Source organism: Papilio machaon, chromosome 22, assembly GCF_912999745.1.
Source record: "Papilio machaon chromosome 22, ilPapMach1.1, whole genome shotgun sequence".
In the NCBI taxonomy this organism is placed as follows: domain Eukaryota; kingdom Metazoa; phylum Arthropoda; class Insecta; order Lepidoptera; family Papilionidae; genus Papilio; species Papilio machaon.
Genome location: NC_060007.1, coordinates 3,502,494 through 3,527,867, shown reverse-complemented (window position 1 = coordinate 3,527,867; position 25,374 = coordinate 3,502,494). Strand labels below are relative to the sequence as shown.

General features: G+C 33.5%; 1 protein-coding gene across 1 annotated transcript in view; it reads left to right on the top strand.

Annotated features, from left to right (window-relative positions):
* The first annotated feature begins 214 nt into the window (after nucleotides 1-214).
* The window catches only part of LOC106711091 (ubiquitin-like protein 3), a 129,698-nt gene continuing 104,538 nt past the window's right edge, over nucleotides 215-25,374 (top strand). Inside the window, exon 1 of the mRNA XM_014503317.2 lies at nucleotides 215-550. Coding sequence (XP_014358803.1) covers nucleotides 521-550 — 30 coding nt within the window. The 5' untranslated portion in view covers nucleotides 215-520. The remainder of the gene's footprint in view (nucleotides 551-25,374) is intronic.

The window sequence follows — 25,374 nt, the reverse complement described above, 5'->3', positions numbered from 1 at the left end:
TGTTTAAAAAAAAATTAAAAAACACTTCCTATACTACCGCTACAGTGCCATCTGTTGGATATTACTCAATTTCGAATAGACATCACTTTTACACAGTTCTTAAATATTTGTGTGGTGCCATCTATTCGAAAAACTATATATTTCGATTCAACTTGCATTTGCTATGCGTGGGCGGGACGTGAGACGGGGGTATTTTATCTACCAACCTCGCCATTTTCCGTCAAGCTCAACTCAATCAAGTTAGCTCCTGTCAGTCGTCGTGTTTGTGTGCAGTGTTGTGAAAAATTATTTGTACCGATGAATATCAATGGGAAATCGTGTTGATTACGGCGCCAAGCTATGGCTCGATTATTGTGTTTGTGGCTTTAAAGCACCGCTCGATCAGTGATAATGGCCGAGTGATTAGTTAGTGCAGTGTTTTGTGTCGTATGCTGGGCTGTCGCAGCAACAGTGAGATCCTTTCTCTGGATAAATCGTCTGTACAGCGACGTGGGATCTTAGTTCTAGAAGACTACGCACCATGTCGGCGAAAAACATCCCTGGAGACAAGGTAAATTGATCGCACCACTAGCGAACTTGCTAAACTTCTATCTATGAAAAGGTCATTTTTTTGTTTGGCTCTAACACCTTTCCTTTCTCTCGTCGGACCGCTGCCTAATTGGGGATAGAATGCGTTGTTTACAATGTACGAGGATTTTGATACATATGCTTCTTAGCTTTTACTTTGTTTCATTCAGTAAATTGTTGTTATGAATGATTTCTCACATACACAATTATATTCATATGTCTAATTTAATGTGTCTAAAAATGTAATAGGTAAGTGTCACCCTCAGAAACATGTGGAATAAGTAGGCAGTTAAAAGATTATTTATTCTTTAAAAAAATAGGTTTTATGAAAAAAAAAAAATTTAAAATATTTCAGCCACATAGATCACACACTAATGTAAATTTGTGTTACTGTAAATAGCTAACCTATTAGTAGTATAGCTAACTAAGGGATACCTAAAAATAATTATTAACTAGATAAAATACTGTTTTACTAATTTGTTGTATCATATTTAAAAGTTCTGCTTCATTAGGACTTAAAAATAGTGAAGAAATAAGAATATATAATATCTTTTAGTGTTAAAACATCAATTTGAATTTATTGTTACTTTTGCCTTTGTACAAATAAATGTTTAATTTGTCCTCTGGCACCATCCATCAGACAAAAGACAATTACATTTTTATGTAATTTTTAAATTTTGTTTCAAATGAAAATATAAACATTGGCAACAAAATATGATTGATTTTATTTGCAAAAATCAACTGTATTATTCAAATTATCTCACAACCATGCCAAAACACCATTACAAAAACATTTAGTTATCTCTGTTATGTTCAAGATAATGTTTTGGTATAGACGTTTTGGAAAAGGAAATCTTAGTACACTGGTTTTGAATCTATGGTGAAAGTAATTTGCGTAATATCACATAAGAGTAATGCTTGATTTAAAAGTCCAGTAACCAGGCCATAAAGTCTTAAAAAAAATTATGTAATTACTAGTATATGATATTAGTTATGTCTACCCTCAATATAAGATCAATACAATGTAGATTTTTTATCTGGATTAAACTGTAATTTAGGTTTGCTGAGAAGACTGTTGTTGTTTTCTTCAAAAATATATTTTATGAAACCCTTTCTAAATTCAATATAATAATCTGTATGAACATTACTCGACCTTCAATTGATCTTTGAAAGTTTTGAACGGAAAGTGTACTGTTTTTGTCACACTATTTTTGTAAAAAAAATTGTATACAAATCTTATATATATAAAAGAAAGTCATGTTAGTTACACTATTTATAACTCAAGATCGGTCGAACTGATTTAGCTGAAAATTGATGGGGAGGTAGCTTAGAACTAGGAGACTGACATAGGAACTTTTTTATCTTGTGTGCATTTTTTCATTCCGCGCGGACGGAGTCGCGGGTAAAAGCTAGTAAAATATATAAAATCATCTGATTTTAATAAATAATAGTGATTATAAATAAGTCTGTCTATCTATAGTTAAACAAAGGATGAGATTTGTGTTCAAGTCACTCGCATGGAAAACTTTTATTTCAATGTATACAGTTAAATCTTAGCTCTAAATGAAACACTTAATTTGAATAAAAAAAAAATAAAGGTACAACACAAGGTAAATACAACAGGTATATATTTATTATGTCAAGTATATCAGTGCAATTCATTGTGATTAATTGCTATTTTATTTAATGATGTTACATTTAAATGACTTTTAAATCTCCTTCCTGTTACTAAAAATTAGATAATAACTACACTAAGAAAGTATGAAAAAACATGTTGACTCATTACATTATAGGGATTAATATTGTAAGATGATTGACATCATTGCTGATATGATCTAAGCTAAGAGGGTATTAAGTTGTGCAAGTAATGGATTAAGCCTTTAACCGTTGGTTTCTGAGACCAAAATCTCTGTACAAAACATGTCATCAGCCCTATCATTATCTTTGACAATACAGATATAACAATATGTTTTAAACGGGGATTTTGGTTTTAGTAACCTATGATAAAATTAACTAAAAACTATATGAGACATAGCTACAGATTCAACTTATTCATCAGACAAAGCATATTTGAATGACTGATTATGTCTTGTGAGGTTGGTAGGTGGGGAAAACCACAAGCATCGCTTTATTTTTCGCCAAATCTATAAAGCGATATCGCACAGTCGTGCATCGCGCATATGAGCACATCGAAATTATGAGCCCCATAAAGTTTGTATAGCACTGTACACCTAACTGTTTGTTAGTACAGTTTAAGTAAGTTTTTTATTTGATGAACGGTTATAGTCGGAAATCGATTATTATGTCTGGTGTGTAGAAGAAGGCAAAATGTTTACTTCCAAGAATCGATGAGCCGATGTCGATATACCCATGATCAATACAAAAGATCTTATACCATTGTTCATTTAAACACTGGTCCATTGTTATGGTTCTCATAAACACACTTTTCCTGTCAGGGCATACCTCGTCAGATAAATCCGGTGATATAATCAACATCTCTGTGTTACAAATTGACGTAAGATTATGTGTAATTCGCAACAGAACTGTTTGCACACTTAAGGCCGAAATTAATATTCGATCCTTATGTTTAATTCTAAAATTACCCTCCTAAGTACGGGTGGCGACAGGCAGGCGGCCGGCCGTAAAAAATTAAGCCAAATCTTTAAGGTTTACAAAACCTTTCGTGCCGACCCAACGTGAGTGGGATAAGGCCAGGGTGATGATGATGATGGTTGATTCGAAAATTAATACTTGCATACTATGTCGGTTATGCATTGTTGTAGAATAATATAATTGCAGACTTCACGAAGAATGTATGCCATATTACTGTATGGAATAGATATTAAATCTGTTTATTTGAAAGAATCTCTTAAATTCTGCCAATTTTTTTTTCTTGTTGCGTTCTTAGAAATCTAAAATTGATGCAGGCGATACGAGTGTTTACTTTATTTCTAAAGCGGGAAAGGTGACCTATTTAAAGAAAAATCAACGTTTTACACGCACGTGTATAAAAATTACTGTTTTTGTTTTTTTGTGAATTATTGTTTTTTGTGAACTCGATTACAAGAAATTGTGTGTGTGTGTGTTTTTTTTTAGTTATTTTGCACAAAACTTACTTACCGAGATGTGTTACTTTTGTTGTTATTATAGTCATAATTTCTCGTCGAAGAATATGTTCAGTAAAACTGAACGTTTATAGCACGCTTAAACTCCGCATGGTCATTGTTCTATAAAGTCTACGTATATGATAATATACTTTTCCCCTTTTCTTACTATGCTTCATGACAGCTTTAAAAGTGAATTGAGATTTGATAGTCCATAGCAAGTACAAGATGTAGTCCTGGATAAAACGAATTTAATATAGTCTAATAGCTTTCATTCAATGAAAATTCGTTAATTTGTCTCTGAAGACGCTGCGCTAACGGCCACGTAGCGTTGCCAGGCGTCCGGATAAAGCCGGACATAGGTAGACTTTTTGATTGCGTGTCCGGCCATAATAAACGGTTTTCCGGCTTTTGTTAGGCTTTTTACATTTCTCAAACGAGAGTGTAATTAATACTGAGACAAAATCCTAAATAACATAGGGTGTCCGACCTTTCTACCCAAATGTCCGGCCAAACTGGCTGGTTTTTCCGGCTAGTAGGTTTGGCGACCTGGCAACCCTACGTACAGGGCATATTTTCACATAATTTTCTCAGTTTTTTTTTAATCATGAACTAGCTTTAACCCGCGACTCCGTTCGCGCGGAATAAAAAAAAGAAAACGGGGTAAAAATTATCCTGTCCGTTTCCTGGTTCTAAGCTACCAAGCTACCAATTTTCAGTCAAATCGATTCAGCCGTTCTTGAGTTATAAATAGTGTATCTAACACGACTTTCTTTTACATATATAGATACCAGATGAGATTTTATATATTTCTTCTAGTGAGGTTCATGTATGTTTACATATGTTGAAATTGAATTAATTACCATCTCATTAACACGGTTACCTCGCATTTATAAACATACCAGCAGATTTTTTTTTTATCTCTAGTAATATTTTTACGATGACGTAAAAATAACATATAGAACGTATGAATATTTATGAAATCATTAACGCATTTTATTGTCGTAATAAAGTCTGAGACAGTACGTAAGAGTTAAACGCCGCTTGAGAAAGTGGACTACAATTGTATATTGTAGTATTAAACATATATGTGTTACGAATAAAAGTGTAATGAGTGAATGATAAAAACAAAATTGGATCTTACTACGCTTCAATGTACTAAAATAGCTAGAATCTAGATTAAAAAAGTAGAAATTACAGCTTGGTTCTTACTTTAATAACAGGAAAACTATCCCACGAGAATCGTAATCATTTTTTCTAGACGAAAACCTATATGTATATTATTGTATATTATATTATATTATATTATATTCCATTCCCTGTATATTATATTCCAGACTATATTCTATATGTGTGCCAAAAATTTTTCTCATCTGTTTAGTCGTTGAGGAGTTATGAGATATAAAGCGTTTTATATCTATATGTAATTTGAAATAAACCTTACTTATAAACTCATTATATTTCGAATTCTACTTCTATCTTCTGTATAGGTTAGGTTACCCTACGTAAGGAACGGATATAATGGATCAGTCTAAACCGAGTAGTATTAAAAAAAGGTAAAATCACCCCTAAATACAGTTCAATGGTTAGTAAAGAATGGTGAGAAGTGAAAATTATTGGAAAGGCATGTTTTACTTTTTTCGTTACGGTCAGCCGGCGTCGTAACAATGGCCTTTGTCCGCTCGATTGCAGAGCCCGGGACTGTAGTTAGTAGTGCTCGAAAGATGGCTCCTGCCTCGAATGATTTTAGGAAGCGGATAATTAAACGAGAGGGAACTAAAAAAAGAACATTTAAAATATTCCCTCGTCGATTTTCGATTGAATTCCTTTGCCTGTTTTTTAATATTTCTATTCGTTTTATAATTTACGGTAGTGTAGTATCAGTGTATACTAAAAACCTTGGTTTTTTTTTTTTTATTTATTTAGCTTTATATAATTCCATACATTGACTTACAGTTATGTTAACTTATTTTTTATACAATTTTTTTTTTTTTTTTATTATTATTATTTTTTTTTTATTTTATTATTTTTTTTTATTTTTTTATTCCTGTATGGATCCCTGTCGGGTAAAAGCCTCCTCCAACTTTGTCCAATGTTCCCTATCCTTCGCCACGTCCTGCCATCCTGCACCCGCCACAGCCGCGATCTCGTCTGACCATCGCGCATACGGCCGTCCTCTCGCTCTAGTGCCTTGTGGCCCTAACCATCTGGTTACTCTTTGCGTCCATCTGTTGTCGACATGTCTCGCGACGTGACCTGCCCATCTCCATTTCATTCTAAGAGAGAAAGTGAGTGCATCAGTTACTTTTGTGCTCTTTCTGATGTTTGCGTTCTTGACCCTATCTTTTAATTTTAAACCCAAACAGCTTCTCTCCATTCTTCTCTGAGTAGTTTGAATTTTATTTCTAGTTTTTGAATCAAATGTCCAGGTTTGGCAACCGTAAGTGAGGCATGGTAAAATTTCAGAATCCATAACCACCTTCTTCACTGATAGCGGGAGTTGTGACTTGAATATTTCTTTGCGAGCCCAGTACTTTCTCCAAGTGGTTGCAATTCTTCTGTCTACTTCTTCCGCGTTTCTCTCTCTGTTAAAGGAAATCTGTTTGCCAAGATATATATAATTATTTACGAATTCAAGAGGTACTCCGTTCACCGAAATGGGACTCAAATGGTGGTTGGTCATGACCTTAGTTTTGTCTAAGTTTATCTCTAATCCCACTGTCGTGCTTGCTCTGTGTAGGTCATTTAACATGTTGTTTAGTTGGTGCGGAGTGTCTGAGAAAAGAATAATATCATCAGCAAATCTGAGATGACTTAAAAGTTTTCCGTTCACGCTGATGCCCTGTGTCGACCATGGTAAGTTTTTCATTATATATTGAAGCACCGCTAGGAAGATTTTCGGAGAAATAGGGTCCCCCTGCCTAACTCCTTTATTAATTTTGATTTTGTCTCCTATTCTGTCCAACTTGACTCTACTTGAACTTTTGGCGTATATGTTTTTTAATATGTTTATGTACTTTTCTTTAATGTCTTGTGATCTTAGTGCCTCCCATATACTGCTATGTGATATGGAATCGAAAGCTTTTTTATAATCAATAAAAGCTACATATATGGGTCTGCGAAATTCTAAGTACTTCTCAATGACCTGATCTACTACCTGGATGTGATCCACTGTGCTGAAACCACTTCTGAATCCGGCTTGTTCGATTGGTTGGTGAGCGTGAGCGTGAGCGAAAACCTTGATAGAAGTTGGTAAATTCATCAACACAACAAAGCTATGCGATTGCACGCCATTTTTCGTTAAATAATATATTTCTTTTTATGTCTCAAAATTACATTTTGTAAACAAAATAATAACTTAACATTTTAAGAATCATTCGATGCTGACTTCATTACTCGAGCATCGTTTAATTGTAATTACGAGTTAAGTGGCGTCAGTAATAAAATGTTACCATATTTGGTAGTAATACCTTCAATACCACAGTTTATTACAATAGTCTCAAATCTGAAGGTCTACTGTATACAGTGCTCAATACGGTCGCGTGTTACAGATAAAGTTTTCATTGCAAACTTTCGTCCTTTGCCCGCTTGTTTTATTTTTATATTTTTGAGTATAGAGAAATGGACTCGCCGTCGCCGTTGTATTAAATTCGGCCACTTTTCTAACATGTGGGAATCATGCTGGAACATCTTTAAAACACACACAAAACGAGCACACCAGAAAGCAAGTTTCGTTTTTATTTGAAAGATGCGCGGTCTTGACAAGTCCTTTCTATTAAAAGTCACATTTTTAAATACTGAGTTGTGATTAATTTATTTAAATTCTCAATTAGGCCAAGGTGAATGCGTTGTTTGAGGATTTTGTGCGACCCTCAGATAATGTCTATTCTTTGGCAATGTCCTACTGATAACAACGACTTCCTGGTTAATTAATAATGAAAGACGTGTCAATAGTGCTGCGTATGATTTCCTGAAATTTGCTACATAATAAATGCATGCTTGTTTTATTTTCTTTTTTTATTAAGTTTTAACGTTTATCGATAAACATTTGAAAGGGAACAACATTTTTAACAGGTTTTGGTGGCCAATAATGCTTTGTCGATGTTTTACATCCTGGAAGCACTGAAATGTTATGTATATAGTCACCCTAACTTAGGGTAGGCTCCGAGCCCCTCGGACGTACAGTAAGCTGATGATGAAATAGCCATACTCATAAATTTTGGAAGGTATCTAACAGTAATAAAAAATGTGACGTCAGCAGAACGTGTAAGATTTTATCTTTCTGTGTTAAGTCTATTATCTTCTACATCTTTTTTCAAATCTTTTCGCATGTTAATTTAGTTGACCTCATTTCAAAGATTAATGTACGTCAAGTTGTATTAAACACGCTGTAAAGGTAAAACCAAAAAGATTGCTCAGAGGTGCTTGTGCACCTCTGCATAAACATTTTTATTCAACGCAGTCTCATCCAGAAGTAAATCTTGTGTTATCAAACACTACTTCTGAGACTAACTGCCGCAATAAGAGTAGTTAATGGCTCCCCTTAGTGTGGATTTAGTTTGAGAAATATACACTAAGAGTCTTCCTTAGTGACTATTTATCGCTTTAAGTACGGCAGTGAATGTAGAAGTTTGCGTACTAAAATAAATGTTTACAATCGAGTACGCACTATTTCTCAATTCAGGTCAAAAGTTCGCGGCGCTTCCGAGCATTGTGGGTTAACGACTACAGTTATGAAAACGAGATGAACCGACTTCGAACAATAGTCGATTCATTACGCTCACCATACCGCACTTATAGTTCCCGGACATTTCCCGATTTAAAGGCTGATTGAATGCGCTTTGCTGCGAATAAACTTTTTTTAGGTTTCAATAAACTCCTAACTACTAATTGTAGTACATATTAAATTATTAGTCGGAGTGCTATAGGAATAAAAGGCTTGTTAATAATTATAATTAATGACTAGTTTTAGTGAAATAATAGTCACGGTAACAAAAAATTTACTACTGGATCGACAATATTTCTTTACAGCACGGCGGCGTAGTTTAAAACTCATTCCCTTATTCCAATTTTTGTCGAAAATGTTCGTACTTGCACACATTTCTGCCTTTTAGTTAACTTCAAAGTTCCGCTAGGGGTCTTCATAAATTTCCTTAAATTAAGGTGTGTTCGTGGCCAAGATTGTTCCACTTGGACTGGCAAAGTTTCTGCAACACGTTCAGTGCCGACGTCTTGTCCTGCGAGTTCACTTTAATATGTGAAAATCGCATTGCTATTGAACTAGTTAAAAGTAATTCAATTATGAATGTCCTGCATTTTGAATTTCTTTATTACGTTTTTTTCCAATGTAAAATATTATTATCTTACATTTGGCGGAAAAATATCATTTGTTGAGTTAATATAGGTATATTATGAGTCGTGTGAGGTTGTCATTTGATAGTCAAAAGAGGTACATATTTTAGCAAAATTGGCAAGTCGCTACATACCTATTTGAGAAAAGGATTGGGTCACAAAGTTTTACGCTATTACGTTAGCTTGACTGTCGTGTGAATTTAAAACAATTGCGCATTTTCAAATTATTGTGTGAGTATAATTAGCAAAATAAAACAAAGGTGACCATTACCTGATATTTTTAGGTATTAAAATTACCGGTGTAAGTTAGTTTTAAAAATTCACTTTCTGTAAGAAGAATAAAGATATTGCTTAATAATTAGGGCAGTATAATTAATATCACACTAGCTGTGAAATTGAAATAATAATCGGAATTAATAGCCTATGTATTCTTTCCGGCTATGTTCTACATCTATGTCAACTTTCAACGAGATCCATGCAGCCGTTCCGGAACCTTCATAAACATACATCCATCCATCCAAACATTCGCTTTTATAATATTACTAAGATTTAATAGTTTATCGTAAAAGGATCTTATGTTCGATTGTTCGTCAGGCAGAATAATTTCTCGTTAATTACGTTTGCAAATTTATACAACTTTACTTATACATTTGTAAGGTCTCTTAATTTATCTTTCATTTTTCCATTCACCTTGTTCGCGTAAATTCGTTCCGTAGTTTCTTAATTCACCATAATATCTGTTTTTATTGGTATTGTGTAATTCGAAAGGCACTTTTTATATCAAACTAAACGTTCGTAGTCAGCAATTTTCAAGTATACTAGTTAATAATGTTATATATTTTTACTAGCTGTGCCCGCGACTTCGTCCGCGTGAAATACTATTTTGGGTAGCATTTTTTTGGGCTAATTATTTTATTTAACCAACGTGCTATGCTTTGATGTATGTAGAAGAACATAGAAAGAGGTGTGGCCGGACCGCGCCAAATGTAGGTCCTGGGTCTCTGCCTACCCCTCTGGGTTACGGGTCGTGAATTATGTTGTTGTTGTGGTTTTTACTTAAACTTATAAAAAATGCCAAAAAATATGAAACTTACAAAATATTCACATAAACATCTTCCCATACAAACATTCATCCCCTATTCCGTTTTGTTACATTGTAACCTTGAGGGTAAAAGTTTTACAAATTTAAAATGTCATATTTATTTATATCAAATCAGCAGCCTAAAAAATAAGTTTAAAGCTTCTAACTGTAAAAATGACGATAATTCCATACAAACTTTCACCCCCACTTTCAACCCCTTCAAACCCTTTTTTCGCGTTAAAATGTAGCCTATGTCTTTCCTCAGGCTCTAGACTAAATATTGGTAAGGGTTACAGCAAAGCATATTAAACAAAACATTCACCAAAACCGAATATATTGCCAAACAAAATTTCATCCCCTATTGTTATTTAGCACCCTTGGGGGTAAAATTTTTCCAAAAATTTAATTTCATATTTATCTTTATCAAATTAGCCTTGAAAATAAGTTTCAACCTTCTACGTGTAAAAATGACGATAATTCCATACAAACTTTCACCCCCACTTTCAACCCCTTACAACCCCTTTTTCGCGTTAAAATGTAGCCTATGTCCATCCTCAGGCTCTAGACTATCTGTGTACAAAATTTCATTTAAATCGGTTCAGTAGTTTTTGCGTGAAAGCGAGACAGACAGACAGACAGACAGACAGACAGAGTTACTTTCGCATTTATAGTATTAGTAAGGATATTATGTCGATTACTTATGGTGTAGTTATCAGTTTTCTTTAGTACCAGTTATTTCAGGTGGCATTTGGCTAATGAGCAAAGGCCACCTGAAATAACTAAAAATGCGAAGTGACCTTGCTCGTTGTCAATCGCAATTAGTTGGAAGGTTGCACATGTCTTGCCTCTTTTTAAGGAGGATACAGAAAAACTATATTTACCCTTCCTTTACATACTTTACATCGCCAAATCCATATCCCTTCCAATTTTCGTATCCGTTTAGTATTTTTAGAATTCATTAATTTTATATACAATCTTTTCCCGTTTTTTGTTGATGTCCAATGTTTTTATTACTTGTCTGCTTGCGATACTTAAGTTTATGAGAACTGTTACTTGGCAAAAGTACTGTTTGTTTTATCTTAGTGCAGCACTCTCAGGAGATGGCTTAGTACGTTGTGTAATGTCTCCCCAGTGATCTTAAAACTTAGGGTTTCGACGTTATTTACTTCGTTAGGTTTTTATTTGTATTTTCCTTTTTACGTTCAATTGTTTTGCTTTTTGTTATGTCCAAATGTGCTATGACATCTAAATATTGTTAATAATGTTATTTCATAACGTTTTATTATTATTAATAACTTTACCCCATGTTATATTAAAAAAAAAATAAGTTTTATTGATCCACAAAAGTTTTTTACAATTCAATACTAATTTTTACATTAAAATTGTAGGTACCAAATATCTGAATATAAAAATATGTGTAGATCAACCGTGTGTCAATTATACGATCTGTTTTATTTTATTGTTTTTATTTTATAGGCATCTGTTGTGTAAACCTGGTAATATTTTAGGATGTTTTAAAAAAAAACAATTTTTAGATACGCTGAAAATGGCGTTGTTGTGTCACGCGGATGATAAATCTTTTTGAACGCGCTCTTCCGTTACCCAGTTTTCCAATAACCCTCACGTTGTAACCATCGTCTAATAAGATTTAGCTTCGCGTTTTCTATTGTCCTGTCTAATGGATTGTTTTCCATTTAGTAGTGGAACGCTTTTCCCGCGTAATGTTTTATACAAATATTGCATTATTAGTCTGAAAAAAAAAACTATTTTAGTTAATGTTACTGGCTTCGACTGCTGCAGATTGTTACATGTTATAAACAGCCTCATATTCCCCTGCCTTCAATTTTCTCATAAGGTTTGGATGGGAAAGGTACGCGAGGAATCTACTTCGGATTTGTCTGTGGATGGAAACGCACAAGAAGGGGTAATATCCTCTTTCCATACGTTCTCTTTTCTGTCCATTAAATGTCGTCAAACGCATGTGGTACCTTTTAACAGTTGAAGATGTCTACGGGCAGCGGTCTATTCGCTTTATCAGCCAAACGCCTTTTACAAAACACATAAATACTGATGACTGCCAACACACTTTGAATTAAATATTTCTCTCTACCATTTTTAACGTGTCCACTTGGTCTCTTTTATATTTTATGTTCGTATTTATTTACATTTGTTTCCAAAGTAATTTTGCTGGTGTAATATTTCATATTGTTGGGTCAGGAACAAGTAAATCTTTACCAAATTAATCCCTGTCCCGTCATGATTTATAGCCAAAGTCGCCGCTAGATTTAAGTAATACCAAGGTTTTCGATATTAAACTGTCTAAGGCCTTTATTGTTTTTGTTTTATTTCTATGTTATGTAATTTTTTTTTAAACTTGAAATTTTGTTTTATCTTTAAAACGTGTTGTGAATCCAGAAGAAACAATTTGAAAAGGTTTCTCTGCGCGTCATTTGTTTACCCGGGCAACTTTAAGGATATTGCGACGCCTTGTATCGTCTTCCATATTGGAAAACACGTCTTACATGTTTCCAAAGGTGATGCCAACAAAGCATACACATCTTGACAAAATATGCTTTTAGAAAAATAAAATTATTACATAAGGACCAATCATATTAATGCCTTAAAATAAAAAGTAAAGATCAATGACCTCACCGTTTTATAAAATAATTCATTTTGAAAATCATTGAGGTCAGAGGTTACCTCAAACATGATTTATTAAACAGTGATCGTCTAGTTCATAATTTTAAAGAATTTAATACACGTCATAGAGCTCGCGCCCACTATGGTGATCTTATGACCTCTGTATTATTCTGCTATTAAGTTGTTAGTCACGATTATGATTTCATATTAACTGCTTAACTAATTGTTGAAATTATCGTGATACGGTTGCATCATACTGCACCTTAATTAGCCCTATGAATTATGCTAAGCAAAAGTTCCTCTGAGAATATTAAAAGTGTATTTATAAAAATAAAATATTTAATATTAATTATTAACTGAAATAACAACAAAAATACTTCCAATGTTATATTAAACTGTGTTTTACGTTATATTAAATTATTCACTCGGTGACATAATTTTTTAACAAGTTTAATTACTCAGACGACGTGTTTATCCGTCACGCTTTGGTCGACCCGTTCCAAAGTTCATTCCCCTTCTTCTGTTACTATTGAGAGCTATAGTTCCATGACCACTAGTTACAATGAAATCAGATACGGGATGGCCATTTAAAACGCGATGTTTGACGTGCGAGGGACCGTGGTCGATTATACAATGCTATACAAACTTTATCGGAACTCACATTTTCGCGCTTGCTGCGCAAAACACGACTTTGTTTAACTCCAGTTTGACAATTTTGTCTACATTGTTTCGAGTGCGCACGAGCATTTAGGAGCACGTTGACGGTGTCAATTATCTGTCAGTGCTATCCGAACCATTGACGAGAGCAGACTGTCATGTGTATTACCGAGCCAGTACACGGGGGCGCTACCAGCATATCCTATACTACCACTGGGACCTATAGTGTTGCGGGGGCTTATGCACACTTTTCTCTATCTGCAATAAGCCCATGTAAAAATAACCCAGCTGTAAAAATGTGCGCTTGAACCACGAGACGCTATAAAGTTTGAATCAGTCAATACAGCGGGTTAAGCTGACTCAAGCACCTCGTCATAGCGTTTCACATTGCAACATTGAATGCATTTGTAATGAGTCTTCAAGATGATATCGATATTGATTGATACGCCTTTTAGGAGAATTTAAAAATGTAAATTCAAATACCAAACCTCTTGTTTAAATTACGCATTTACGGATACAATAAATAGTGGTAGTAAGAGATTATGGATATTTAGCACATTCGTGGCAAATTTCTGGAATGCCTCACATTCATACAATTACGCAAACGAGTCTATTTCCTGAAGGAGAAAAAGGAAGTAACAAATGAAATATGCACGTTAACATAAAACACACCAAACGAAAATACATTATCGACATCTTCGAGCTTTTAGTAACGGATCAATTTACATCGTAGAATTAATAAATATATTGAAATCTAATTTTACTGATTGAGGTTATTCTCGGTCGATTTTCGATCGTTCGTCTAATTTTCTCGACTAGACGGGTAGATGCTCTTTGCTACCGTATTAAACAGTTTGCCTTCACCGTCTCGGGGGATGAACGTACCCTGGGGGTGGGTCGGGAGATATTACTAACCCTCCTGTCGTTTCAGCGAAGTTCCGTAAAAATATAAACAATAGTTTCGTTTATGTTACATGTTTTTAACTTTGTATATAATAGAATTTTTATGATTCAAAGATAAACATTCGATTAACCTTTATGGGTAAAAGAAATGGTAGTTAATGTATGTATTTATTTACATTTAATTAACAACTTCCTGCGTACTTACCATCAGAAAAGTTTTTTTTTTATATCGTACTGTTTATACCTCAATAAATAACTATAAGAGCTCACACCTACTAATTCACTCAACAAATAGCAAGAATATATTCTCCAACTATTCATTAAGCAATTTGATAAAAACAAGAAACTATCTCTACCGACTGTTTTGCTAGTAAAATGTTAGCTTGGGTTTCCACACCTGAAACATTTATACACAAAACATATTGTTTACCTTATTAACACTAATTTCTAAAGCATCCTAATTATATTAAAGTAGCCTATGTGTTTTATCAGACTATGTTCACGTCTATTTCAAATTTCAACGAGATTCGTCGGGCCTTTTTGGATATAACCGTTGGCCGTAAAAACAATCGTCTATTCATCTATATTTTCGTATCTATATCTATATATATAAAAGAAAGTCGTGTTAGTTACACCATTTATAACTCAAGAACGGCTGAATCGATTTGACTGAAAATTGGTGGGCAGGTAGCTTAGAACCAGGAAACGGACATAGGATAATTTTTACCCCGTTTTCTATTTTTTATTCCGCGCGGACTGAGTCGCGGGTAAAAGCTAGTTTATAATATTAGTAAGATATGAATTTTTTCCAAAAAAAATTATAAGTTTTAAAACTTATTTATTCAGATCAAAGTTTTTGATTTGTTGGTGAAATTTTAATTTTTAAACACGAAAATCCTTTAATTTAACTGTTAGTTTATGAATCTCGAATGTTACTCCGTTACCGCCGAAGCAGGTTTCGCGAAAGCTGTCGGACAAGTTTTAATTCTGCACTTGTATCTCTCTTCGAGCCACCGTTGTTACACTCTCGTATTTCTAACAAGTAAAATGGTAATTTTAATGCATTCAATTTACTATTAATAACCAAAATAGATCTAAGAGATAATCCGTAGGTAATAATAAGCTTCTCCTTATGACGCTGAAAAGAGTTTATAAAATTAATTGGTTCCATACATGGATCCTAAATTTCATCTCACAATGCAATATTGCTAAGGTTATTTAACTATCATTACATCATTTTGTATTTTAAAGTATAAAACATACATGTACTAGTTGTCGGATCTGTCCGCGCGGTATTAAAAACACATAGTAAGTAGCCTAAGTGTTCTTCCAGACTATGATCTACAGCTATGCCAAATTTCATCAAGATCCTTTGAGCCGTTCTGGAGATATCTTCTAACAAACATCCATCCATCTATCCAAAAATTCGCATCTATAATATTAGTAAGGTTTAATATGTGGAACATTATGATTATACCATATAGCTCGTGAATCGTAATCCATGACTTCGTACTATAAATTCGTAATAAAAGTGTTTGTAGTTAAATGTTTTCTAATATTTGGGCTATAACTGATTTGTACCTCTTTATTTTTATTTTATAGTCATGTTGTAATGTATATTATAGCGCTAAACGAATTCACTGATACAAATCTCCTGTTATACCTATGTTACTTGTACCGCCTGAGCCCCTAATGCTTTGAAAAGGGTATTACCGTTTCAGTAATAATCAATACGCGTTTGTGTCTGGGGTGTTATAGCTGGATTAGAGGGTAACACTTTTGACAGGTCGTTAATAAGAACATTGCACCCTTGTTGATTTTACACCCACCCCATTCTTTTGCATAGATGTGTAATTTTATGTTTCTTTGTACAATATGTGAGCGTTAAAAGATTTTTATAATGTAAAATTTTTTATAGCTGTGATATCTAAATTGTTATGTCACGGAATTCTAGCGATTTAAAATCGAACTATGAATGTGTATTTTTTTATCTAATGTGTGCGTTATTTGTTTCAGGTAATTTTTACTGTTACTCGGTTAATTCAGAAGCAAAAGGTTAGCTTGGTATGGACATTTTATGTGGAGAGATTTGAACATAAACAATAAAGTAATAAAATTGATGGTTACAAAGGTAGAGAAAGACCGCTGTCGCATTGGAACATTTCGACCCTAACAAACTTTTAAAGACATTTACTCCTTTTATTTTTTCTTCCTAATCTTTTCATATCGCCTGCGGTGGTATTGTAAAGCGGGTGCGCATTTCTTTGCGGCTATAACAGGATTAGTCTATCTTAGATTATTGGTGAACCCTTACCCGCCTTATCAGATCCGCCGCCCCTAGCCGTTCGTAAACACGATATTGGTTGCCAGATTATCACGGTCGCCACTTTGCTGTTGCGCCTTTTACTTTTTTTATTTGTTCTGAGCTTACTGGTTTGTATCTTTGTTAATTTTGTGATTTTTTTTCTTGCAAAAGTAGATCTATAACCTGACATAAGAGATCTGTTTTCTTGAGCAATATTGAAATTTCTTTTACTAAATTTTAGATTAAGATTCAAAGAAAGTGTTACGGGTTATAATTTTCAGGAAATGAAGGAAGTTTCAGTTTAACGATGTCGAGATGTAAAAATCCTAAATTGATGTTTTAACAATTTCAATAATAAAAATAATAAAATAATTGAAACCAGATATCGATCATTAAAAATCATGTGTCAAATTAAAGCAAATAACAACTATGGTATTAAAAATCTGGTAGACTGAAGGGATTTATAGATTCGGTTAATTGGCGTCGGCCCTCGCGCCAGGGTACGCGTTAGTCCGACACAATGAGTCATCGGAATGTAAGGGGGTCGAATGTGCCATATGAAACACGTAGATGACCGTCACGCATTCGTGCGTAACCGTATCCTAATTTGATACATTTGTTAAAATTTTCAAGGCAAGTTATCTGTATGCCTAATTACCTATACACTTAAATATTTTTTTTTTTCTATCTATGGTAAAGATAATAGAGATTATCATTTTTTTTTTACGGAGTAAGTATTAGAGTTCGATTCTATATAAGTATTTTAATTTTGAACTGTAATAAGATTAGTTTGCTTTTGAACCTTCGGAAATATGTAGGTTTTTAATACTAAAGAATTATTCCTTCGCATTGTTGAGAAAGTGAGATGGAACATGATCAACCAATTTTTATAGGCAAAGCATTTTCTGCTATTCTTTATCTTATTCTTACTAGTATAAATGCGTAAGTTTAGATGGATGGATGGATGTTTGTTAGAAGGTATCTTCGGAATGGCTCAACAGATCTTGATGAAATTTGGCACAGAACATATAGGCTATTTTTTTAGATTTTTTTATTTCCGCGCAGACAGACTAATTTTCTGATATTTTTTCTTATAAGAAAAGCATCTTATTATTTCGTAATCTATATATATAAAAGAAAGTCGTGTTAGTTACACTATTTATAACTCAAGAACGGTTCAATCGATTTGACTGAAAATTGGTGGGGAGGTAGCTTAGAACCAGGAAACGGACATAGGATAATTTTTACCCGGTTTTCAATTTTCATTCCGCGCGGACGGAGTCGCGGGTAAAAGCTAGTTTTGAATAAATGTTATAATCATAAAGAATTTCCCTAAGGAAATACATTGTTTGATGATTATTCCGATAAGTTTTTATTACTTTAGAGAAAGCGGGTCGTTAAGATCTTTACGTCCGTATAATGTCTTATAAAGCGATATTCCAATAATCCGTAGTAATAGTTGTGGGGTGATCGCCCTTCAATATGTGCTAGGAGGGTGCATTGTTGACGAGTAGGGGGAATTATTTGCTACCCTTAAGAGTTATCTGTCGCGTGCTTCGATGTTTTTTTTTTAATTGGATTGTGCAACTTTAATACCGTAGCTTGTTTCTACTTACTTTATATGCGTGGCTTAAGACGTTTTTTATTTTTATAAACAAACTGTTTCTGTACAATTTTATTAAGTACGATAACATAGCATATACTATGTGCTTTATATGACATATCTTTTTAGTTATTGTTCTTTTATATATTACGCACATATTGTTTATATAAGTTTTTTTAACATAAAACATAATACGACGGGCTGTAATCGACGAAAGAAGGAATTGTATATTTCTATACAACTTCAGTCCTATAGCCTTCAGTGCACAGAGTAGTGACCTGCCAGAGACATTATCACGATCAGCGATAACCGCCCGCCAGCAACTTTACTAGCGACCTTAACGTTATCAAGACAGCTCTGAATCAGCGTTTACACTGTCACACATTATGCCTTAAATGTCCGGTCAACCTTTTTAAAAAATGCTTATTTCTAGCTTTTATTTCTTGTAAGCGCAAAGATTTTTTACAAGATTCTACCGGGTCAGAGGTAAAGAACCTGTTAAAATTAAAAACATTAAAGCTATTGGCACTAAAAGCTTTAGTTTTAATACAAATTCAATTCTACATTTTATGTACTTCAAGACAAATCAGCGCAAAATCCAACGGATTTAATATGTCAAAAGTGTGACAATTTAAACTATACTTCAGTGACTTGACGGTTTAATTTTGAAAATTAATCGCCGTCCTTAATTAGGTGACCTGCAGCGCGGGTGAAGTACCTCTGGCCCGGTAAATAGAATTAACTGAGACCCGCACTGTCAGAACCCCGCGACAAACTTTAATTAAACTTGACGCAACTTGTCGCCGGAAATTCGTCGAGAAATATTTACAAGAGCCCGCTCTCGAAAGTATCTCAGCTCACAGTATAAAAGAATTTAATATAAATTTCCATATCTTCGTAATATCTTTTTAAATTTGGGCTATATTGAAATACATAATCACACTAGCGGTAACGTCACGCATAATAATATAAAAACTTGTTTTATTCAGATTTTTGCTGGTTTGTGCATGACATACGATGTATAATTAAAATTAAGAAAAATAAGATTCACAAGTGGTTTTAAATTAGTAAAAATAACATTTGAAGTGAGTGATGTTTTCAAGCTTTATACGATTAAAAACTGACATATGAATGCACAAAGCGTGTACAAAAATAAACTGTAAATGCACATGTTGACTTTAATGAAGGATAAGATCATTAACTCATCGCACCAATTTAGCTGAAGGTGACCCTGTGTACGTCAGAAAGGTAAATTTTTATACAAATACAATCAACGGAAACTTTGTGTGTACCTATGATATAATTTGGGTACTATTATAATAATATGTATCTTACTGATATTATAATTGCAAATGTTTGCATCGATGGATAGATGGATGTTAGAAGGTATCCGCAGAACGGCTCAACGGATCTTGATGAAATTTGGCGTAGATGTAGAACATAGTCTAGAAGAACACACAGGCTACTAATTATTTTTTTTAATTTCGTCGGACGAAGTAATTTAATGTTGATGATCATATAATTTCTTCGTCTAAACAATCATTGTTTATGATAGTTCATATTAAAATTAACAAACCACAGAGAAAAATCTTTGGGAGTTTGAATAGAATAGAAGGGATATAGGGAGCAATAGACGAAATTACATAAACCGAACAGTTATCTACGACTTTTTACCACCAGGTAACAAGTTTGTGTGCAAGTGGATAACAATTCTAGTTAGACCTGCCCGCATGTCAATTGCTATTCGTTTAACAACTGACGCATACATTACTGACTGAAATGCTTTTAATGTCCGCTCTGGAACAGATTTATATTAAAAATCTGTATGAATCATGCACAATTAAAGAGACAAAAAGACAGACAAAAGACAGCGGATGCAATTCACGTTCATGACTCATAGAAAGATGGTAACAACTGATTGAATTAAAGGCCATCATATAAACATTGACGAAAAGCATCAAGACTAGTCATGACTATTGGACATCAAAGGCCTAAACGCCAAACATGTTTAAACTAAATAGTCATGCCATGACTAAACATGCAAAGGAACAAAATAATAACTATGCACATAATCTGCACTGTTTAAAAAACATAGGTTTAACAGTATCTTTCGATAATTAGACACGGTCACCTTTTAATATGTAAGCACCGTAAAATACTTGCACAAGATTTGTGACTACATTGGAATGACTTTACAAGCTACCCTCTTAAAAATCAGTTATACTTGATAGAAAATTATGAAATCCTCACAAGTAATAAAAGTGGCAATTAGATTGAAATTTTATTAATACTCAGTTATGTTCCCATATTGTTATAGGTAAGTAAAATTGTATTTTATATAATAAAATTCTTTAAACCTTAACCGATATGATTTTAAAAAAGTATACATCTGTTGAACACTTAAGCCATTTGACCATTCTGGGAATTAAGGATGATTAGTAAACAAGTTTTTAGTGAGGTCTAAAATTACATCAGTGTGATGGTTCCCGGGCGTGCCGTTGTAAATCACGTGCCCTAACGATGCCACTTCCCACCCAATGTCCGGACAATGACATCCGATTGATTTATAAATATTTTTGTAAGCCCTGAATAAACCTACCAATACGTTAAGATACTAAATCCTGATTTACCGAGGCCGGTGTTAATACACGCCATCTATAAATGTTCTGTTTGCTGTAACCTAAAATGTTTGACTTTTACGGTTCCGTGAAATTTAATTAATGAAATGTTTGTTTTGTCGACAATACATATTTGTTTACTTTTTTCCAAACTAAAATCTGTGGAAATGGAAAAAAATATGAGTACAGTTTTACTTTTATTTTATCAAATTAAATTTAAAGTCAATTTTTGCAACAGGTTTCAGCAATTGTAATTGATTTAGTTAAATTATAAATACTTAATTCATACAATTGAAGAGCATGTTTCTTTTTAACACGCTCAGTGCTATCAACTCGCTGGCGTTGCAAATGCACTTTTATTACTTGAAAATCATAGTGGTAGTGAACGTGTTGAAGACTAATTTTTTCTTTCAATCTCAATAACAATTCAAAAGTTCATATATTAGAACTGTTGTAAGCAATAAAAAACTTTTGAGATAATTCCTAAGCTATTAACAGATAGAGAGAAAGTCGTGTCCCTTGACTCAGCGCATTTAGAAACATTGGCTCTGAGACGTGATCTATCGAGAGTTTGGGTCTCGCATGTGGCTTGCACGATAAAATGTCTAGGGGTGTCTATTTTTAGGGGATTTTTTTATATGGGGGAACATGTGTTGATTATATTAAACAGAGCTTGATACGTGCGGTTTGTGTGACATTGTCGACTTGTCGCATGTACGTCTGTTATAATGTTTTATATTGAAAATGTAACTAGAATAATATTGAATTCTTTCCAAGGAATAAGTACAAAAAAGTATGATATATGTATAATCAATTAATATATCTCACTAATTTTTAATTAATGGAGTTCACTAAAAAGAATATATTCAGCAAACATGCTATTGCATCCATATCCGCCAATTATCATACAAACAAAATACAGCGTTAATTTGCTTGGATCTTAGATTTTTTTTTTGGAAAAGCAAGCTTAAATTCTACTATTGAGGATATTGCAAATAATTCAAATCATCATTACCCAGTGGATTTGAGAAGAAAAAAGGAAAAGTCCGTTTTAAAAAATCTATTACGTCCGACAAGACAGGGATAGTTCCGCCGCGCCGGGGAGCGTTTGTTAGATAATACCTATCAAATAATGGTTCAGATTAAATCGAACTGCTTTTGTGTACTAGAAACTTCGATAGCTCCAGCTTTTTTTTTTCCATGGTATTCTAGATTATTCCAGAAAGTAATATGAAGCATAAACTTTTATATCCTGTCTTAGTTTGTAATTTGAACTGGGAATCCACATTTTAAAAGACTATATATAAAAAAACAGAAATGCTAGAAATAGCCTTTCCAATGGTTGTTGATAATTTTACCACCATTTTAAATTAGTTTATAAAACGAAGTTACTTTAAATAAAAATATTCAGATTAATATGGTTTTCAAGAATAAATAAAGTTAAGTAATTTCAATTAAATGAAAATAAAACTTTTATCCTTTTGTCAAGTTAAGAGATATGAAACAACACATGCGTCGCTCGTTACCGCAACTGACAAGGAGAGAAAGTTGCTCGTCTGTCAACGCCGGCTTTACTCTACGTTATATGGATACTCGATGATAGGAATTTTATTTTTGTTACCAAGAAGCTCTTAGCATTCGCTTAGGGTGTGGGGAGACTGGGGAAAGAAGGTCAGTGACACTTTTAAAAATTGTTTTTCAAAACATCAGTTCTTCATCTTTATTTGTTAGAAAAATATTTTGTATTTTTTCATTTTCCAAATATAATATGAAAGAATGCTCTCATGTTTCACGTTATTGAAATTTCAAATCCACTTGCCTCCCTTTCTCAACCCCTACCTACCTTCTCGGCGGATAAACACATCTATACATTTTTTGATAGATGTTTGCTTTTAATCGCATAAAGAATATTTTTATTGTAGATACAGATAAGAGAAGTTTAAGCTTGATAGCTCCCATGTATACCAAGATTTGAGTGAATACATTTAAAATTAGATCCAGATATATTATCTCGACTAGAGAATAAACATTCGTAGCAAAAATCACACAAACAACTTATCTAGTCATTTACTTGGTACATTAACCACGGAAGGAACATCGAGAGGAATTATCGATCAAATAAATTTAGATTCTTTCAAACAATTCGGTAAAAGAAGTAGTGACGGTAAAGCGTGAAAATGATTCAGTATCCTTGAATCGTTTCGGTAGATTCAACAAGAAGGCGTGCATTGCGACATCGCTACCAACCTTGGTACGTTGCGATCACGAGATTTGAGCTTTCCCTTACAGCAAGCAAAATCTGATTTTACTTGAGATATGTATGCACACGTTCAGTACTACTGACTTTGTCTGACGAGTATACTTTCATACCAAAAAACGTATTAGCATGTAATTTTATTAAAAACTACAAACACTCGAGAGTGAAAAATACATTAATAGGTAATTTGATGAATATAAAATATTGTCTCATTTCACATTTGTTATAGTTATAGACAAGTTGTACAGTGCTAGAGACATATTTAATGACGCTTTTTGTTTAGTATTTCAATACTACGGGTATACTGTACAAGCAATATAAGATTTTTTTTGCTCTCCTTTATCTCTGCTATTAGTATCAAATGAACCTGAGATTTTAATAAAAATTATCGAGTCCCGATTCAACTTGTCTGATGTCATTCACAAAATAAATTCTAACGATAGTATCCGGAGTGCAATAAGGAAACAAAGGTTCCCGTATAACTGGTTCATACCGATAAGAATAGACGAATCCGCTGACTAATAGTTTCGGAGCCGGAGCACTGTTAGGGTTGTCAGATTTATTTTGGAGTTGAACGCGTGGAAAGTTAATTGCTTCGGTTTGTGAGACCCTTGTTTTCGTGATTGTCTTTTGTTTCTATTTTAAGCGTCAAATGTAGAGTTATTTTGAAGCAAAAGGTTAATTGTTGTTAAATTAAGTTTTTATTTTGGTTTCCCTTAGTATGATGACAATTTAAACATATAATTTAATGCAGCTAATTTGTAAATTACAAATATCTACTTTAAATACACGTTTGCTGTAAAAATTTTATATATTTCAATACTCACCAAAATGTTTAATATTATCCCAACAATCAGAAATAACTAAGCTTTAATTATGTCATGAGAAATGTTTGTGAAAGCGCTGTCAACGCATTTCCTGTTGTCAAGAACAAAATAAGCGTCTCAATCAATATTTTTTTCAAACAACCGTATGCAATCATTAATTACTTCCAAAGCAATATCGAAAATAAACGTATGTGTTGGGACGACCTCATTTTATATTAATAGCTCTGCGATGATATGTAATTGTTTTGAATTACAGTAATCGTATAAACAAGGGAAACTAACTGTTAATTTGATAGGAGAGCAAAAACATATTTTAAAATAATAAAATTTAATAGTTGAGGCGTGAATAGATTGGTTCAATAAGTTCTTTTATTGAGTTTATAAACAAAATAATACTTTATGGCGTCCAGGAATAACGAGTCTTCCTAGGAGGCTTCCTAGTTTTAACCGATTGATGAGAACAACAACTTTAATTTAAACTTTTTCATCTGACACTCGATACTGTATAACAAAGTATCCAGTTATAAAACAAAGCCCGTGCGTTTCACTAACGAGTGCGTCCGTATAGTTCATCAAGTGTAATTGCAGCAGCTTGTGCAAGCCGAGCTTCGGTGATGACGCACCTCTCCGCTTCCCATCATTGTGAATTTGCCAACACGGAAAAACAACAATGGTAGTGTTAGGGACACACTCTTACGACACAGAAAAATTCACAAAGATATAAAGCTACTAGCTGAAGCCCGCGACTCCGTCCGTTCGGAATTGAAAAAATAAAATAAACCTAATAGCCTATATGTTCTTCCAGACTGTGTTCTACACCTGTGATAAATTTCATCAACATCCGTTAAGCGGTTCCGGAGATACCTACAAACAAACATTCATCCATCCATCTAAACTTTACTATTACTTTTTCTGATATATTTTTAAAATTTTTTATGATGTTAACTTCCCAAACATCTTGTCTACTACTTTTCCTACATCGCACAACATTCGCACAATCCATACCTACATACTTTCTTTCGTGTTCCTCTAATTTGAATAACAGGTTATACAAGGTTTTATATCAGTTAAACAAGGTTTTAATTATTATTTTATTTCTTTTCTCTGATTGCGCGTGACTCGCACACATAGTGTTGATTTTCCTTTGTTTACAAATATCTCGGCCGTCTATTTCGAGTCGTCTGGAAATATATGTAGTCGGAATGCTGAGCGCCGCGAACTATTGTTATTGAAGATAGAATTTCTGAAGGCACTTTAGGCGGTTATATGAAGGTTTTTTATCTTGTAAAAAACTGGTTTTACCCGATCCAAAGGACCAACCTAAAACGTAGGTTTATTACAAAAAAGGAGGTACTTAATTTCGTTATAAACTTTATTTATACAATTTAAATATGTGGATTGGGAATTAAATAATTCATTCTATTGCTTTCTAGGTTATTAAGCTTTGTAATAACAATAAT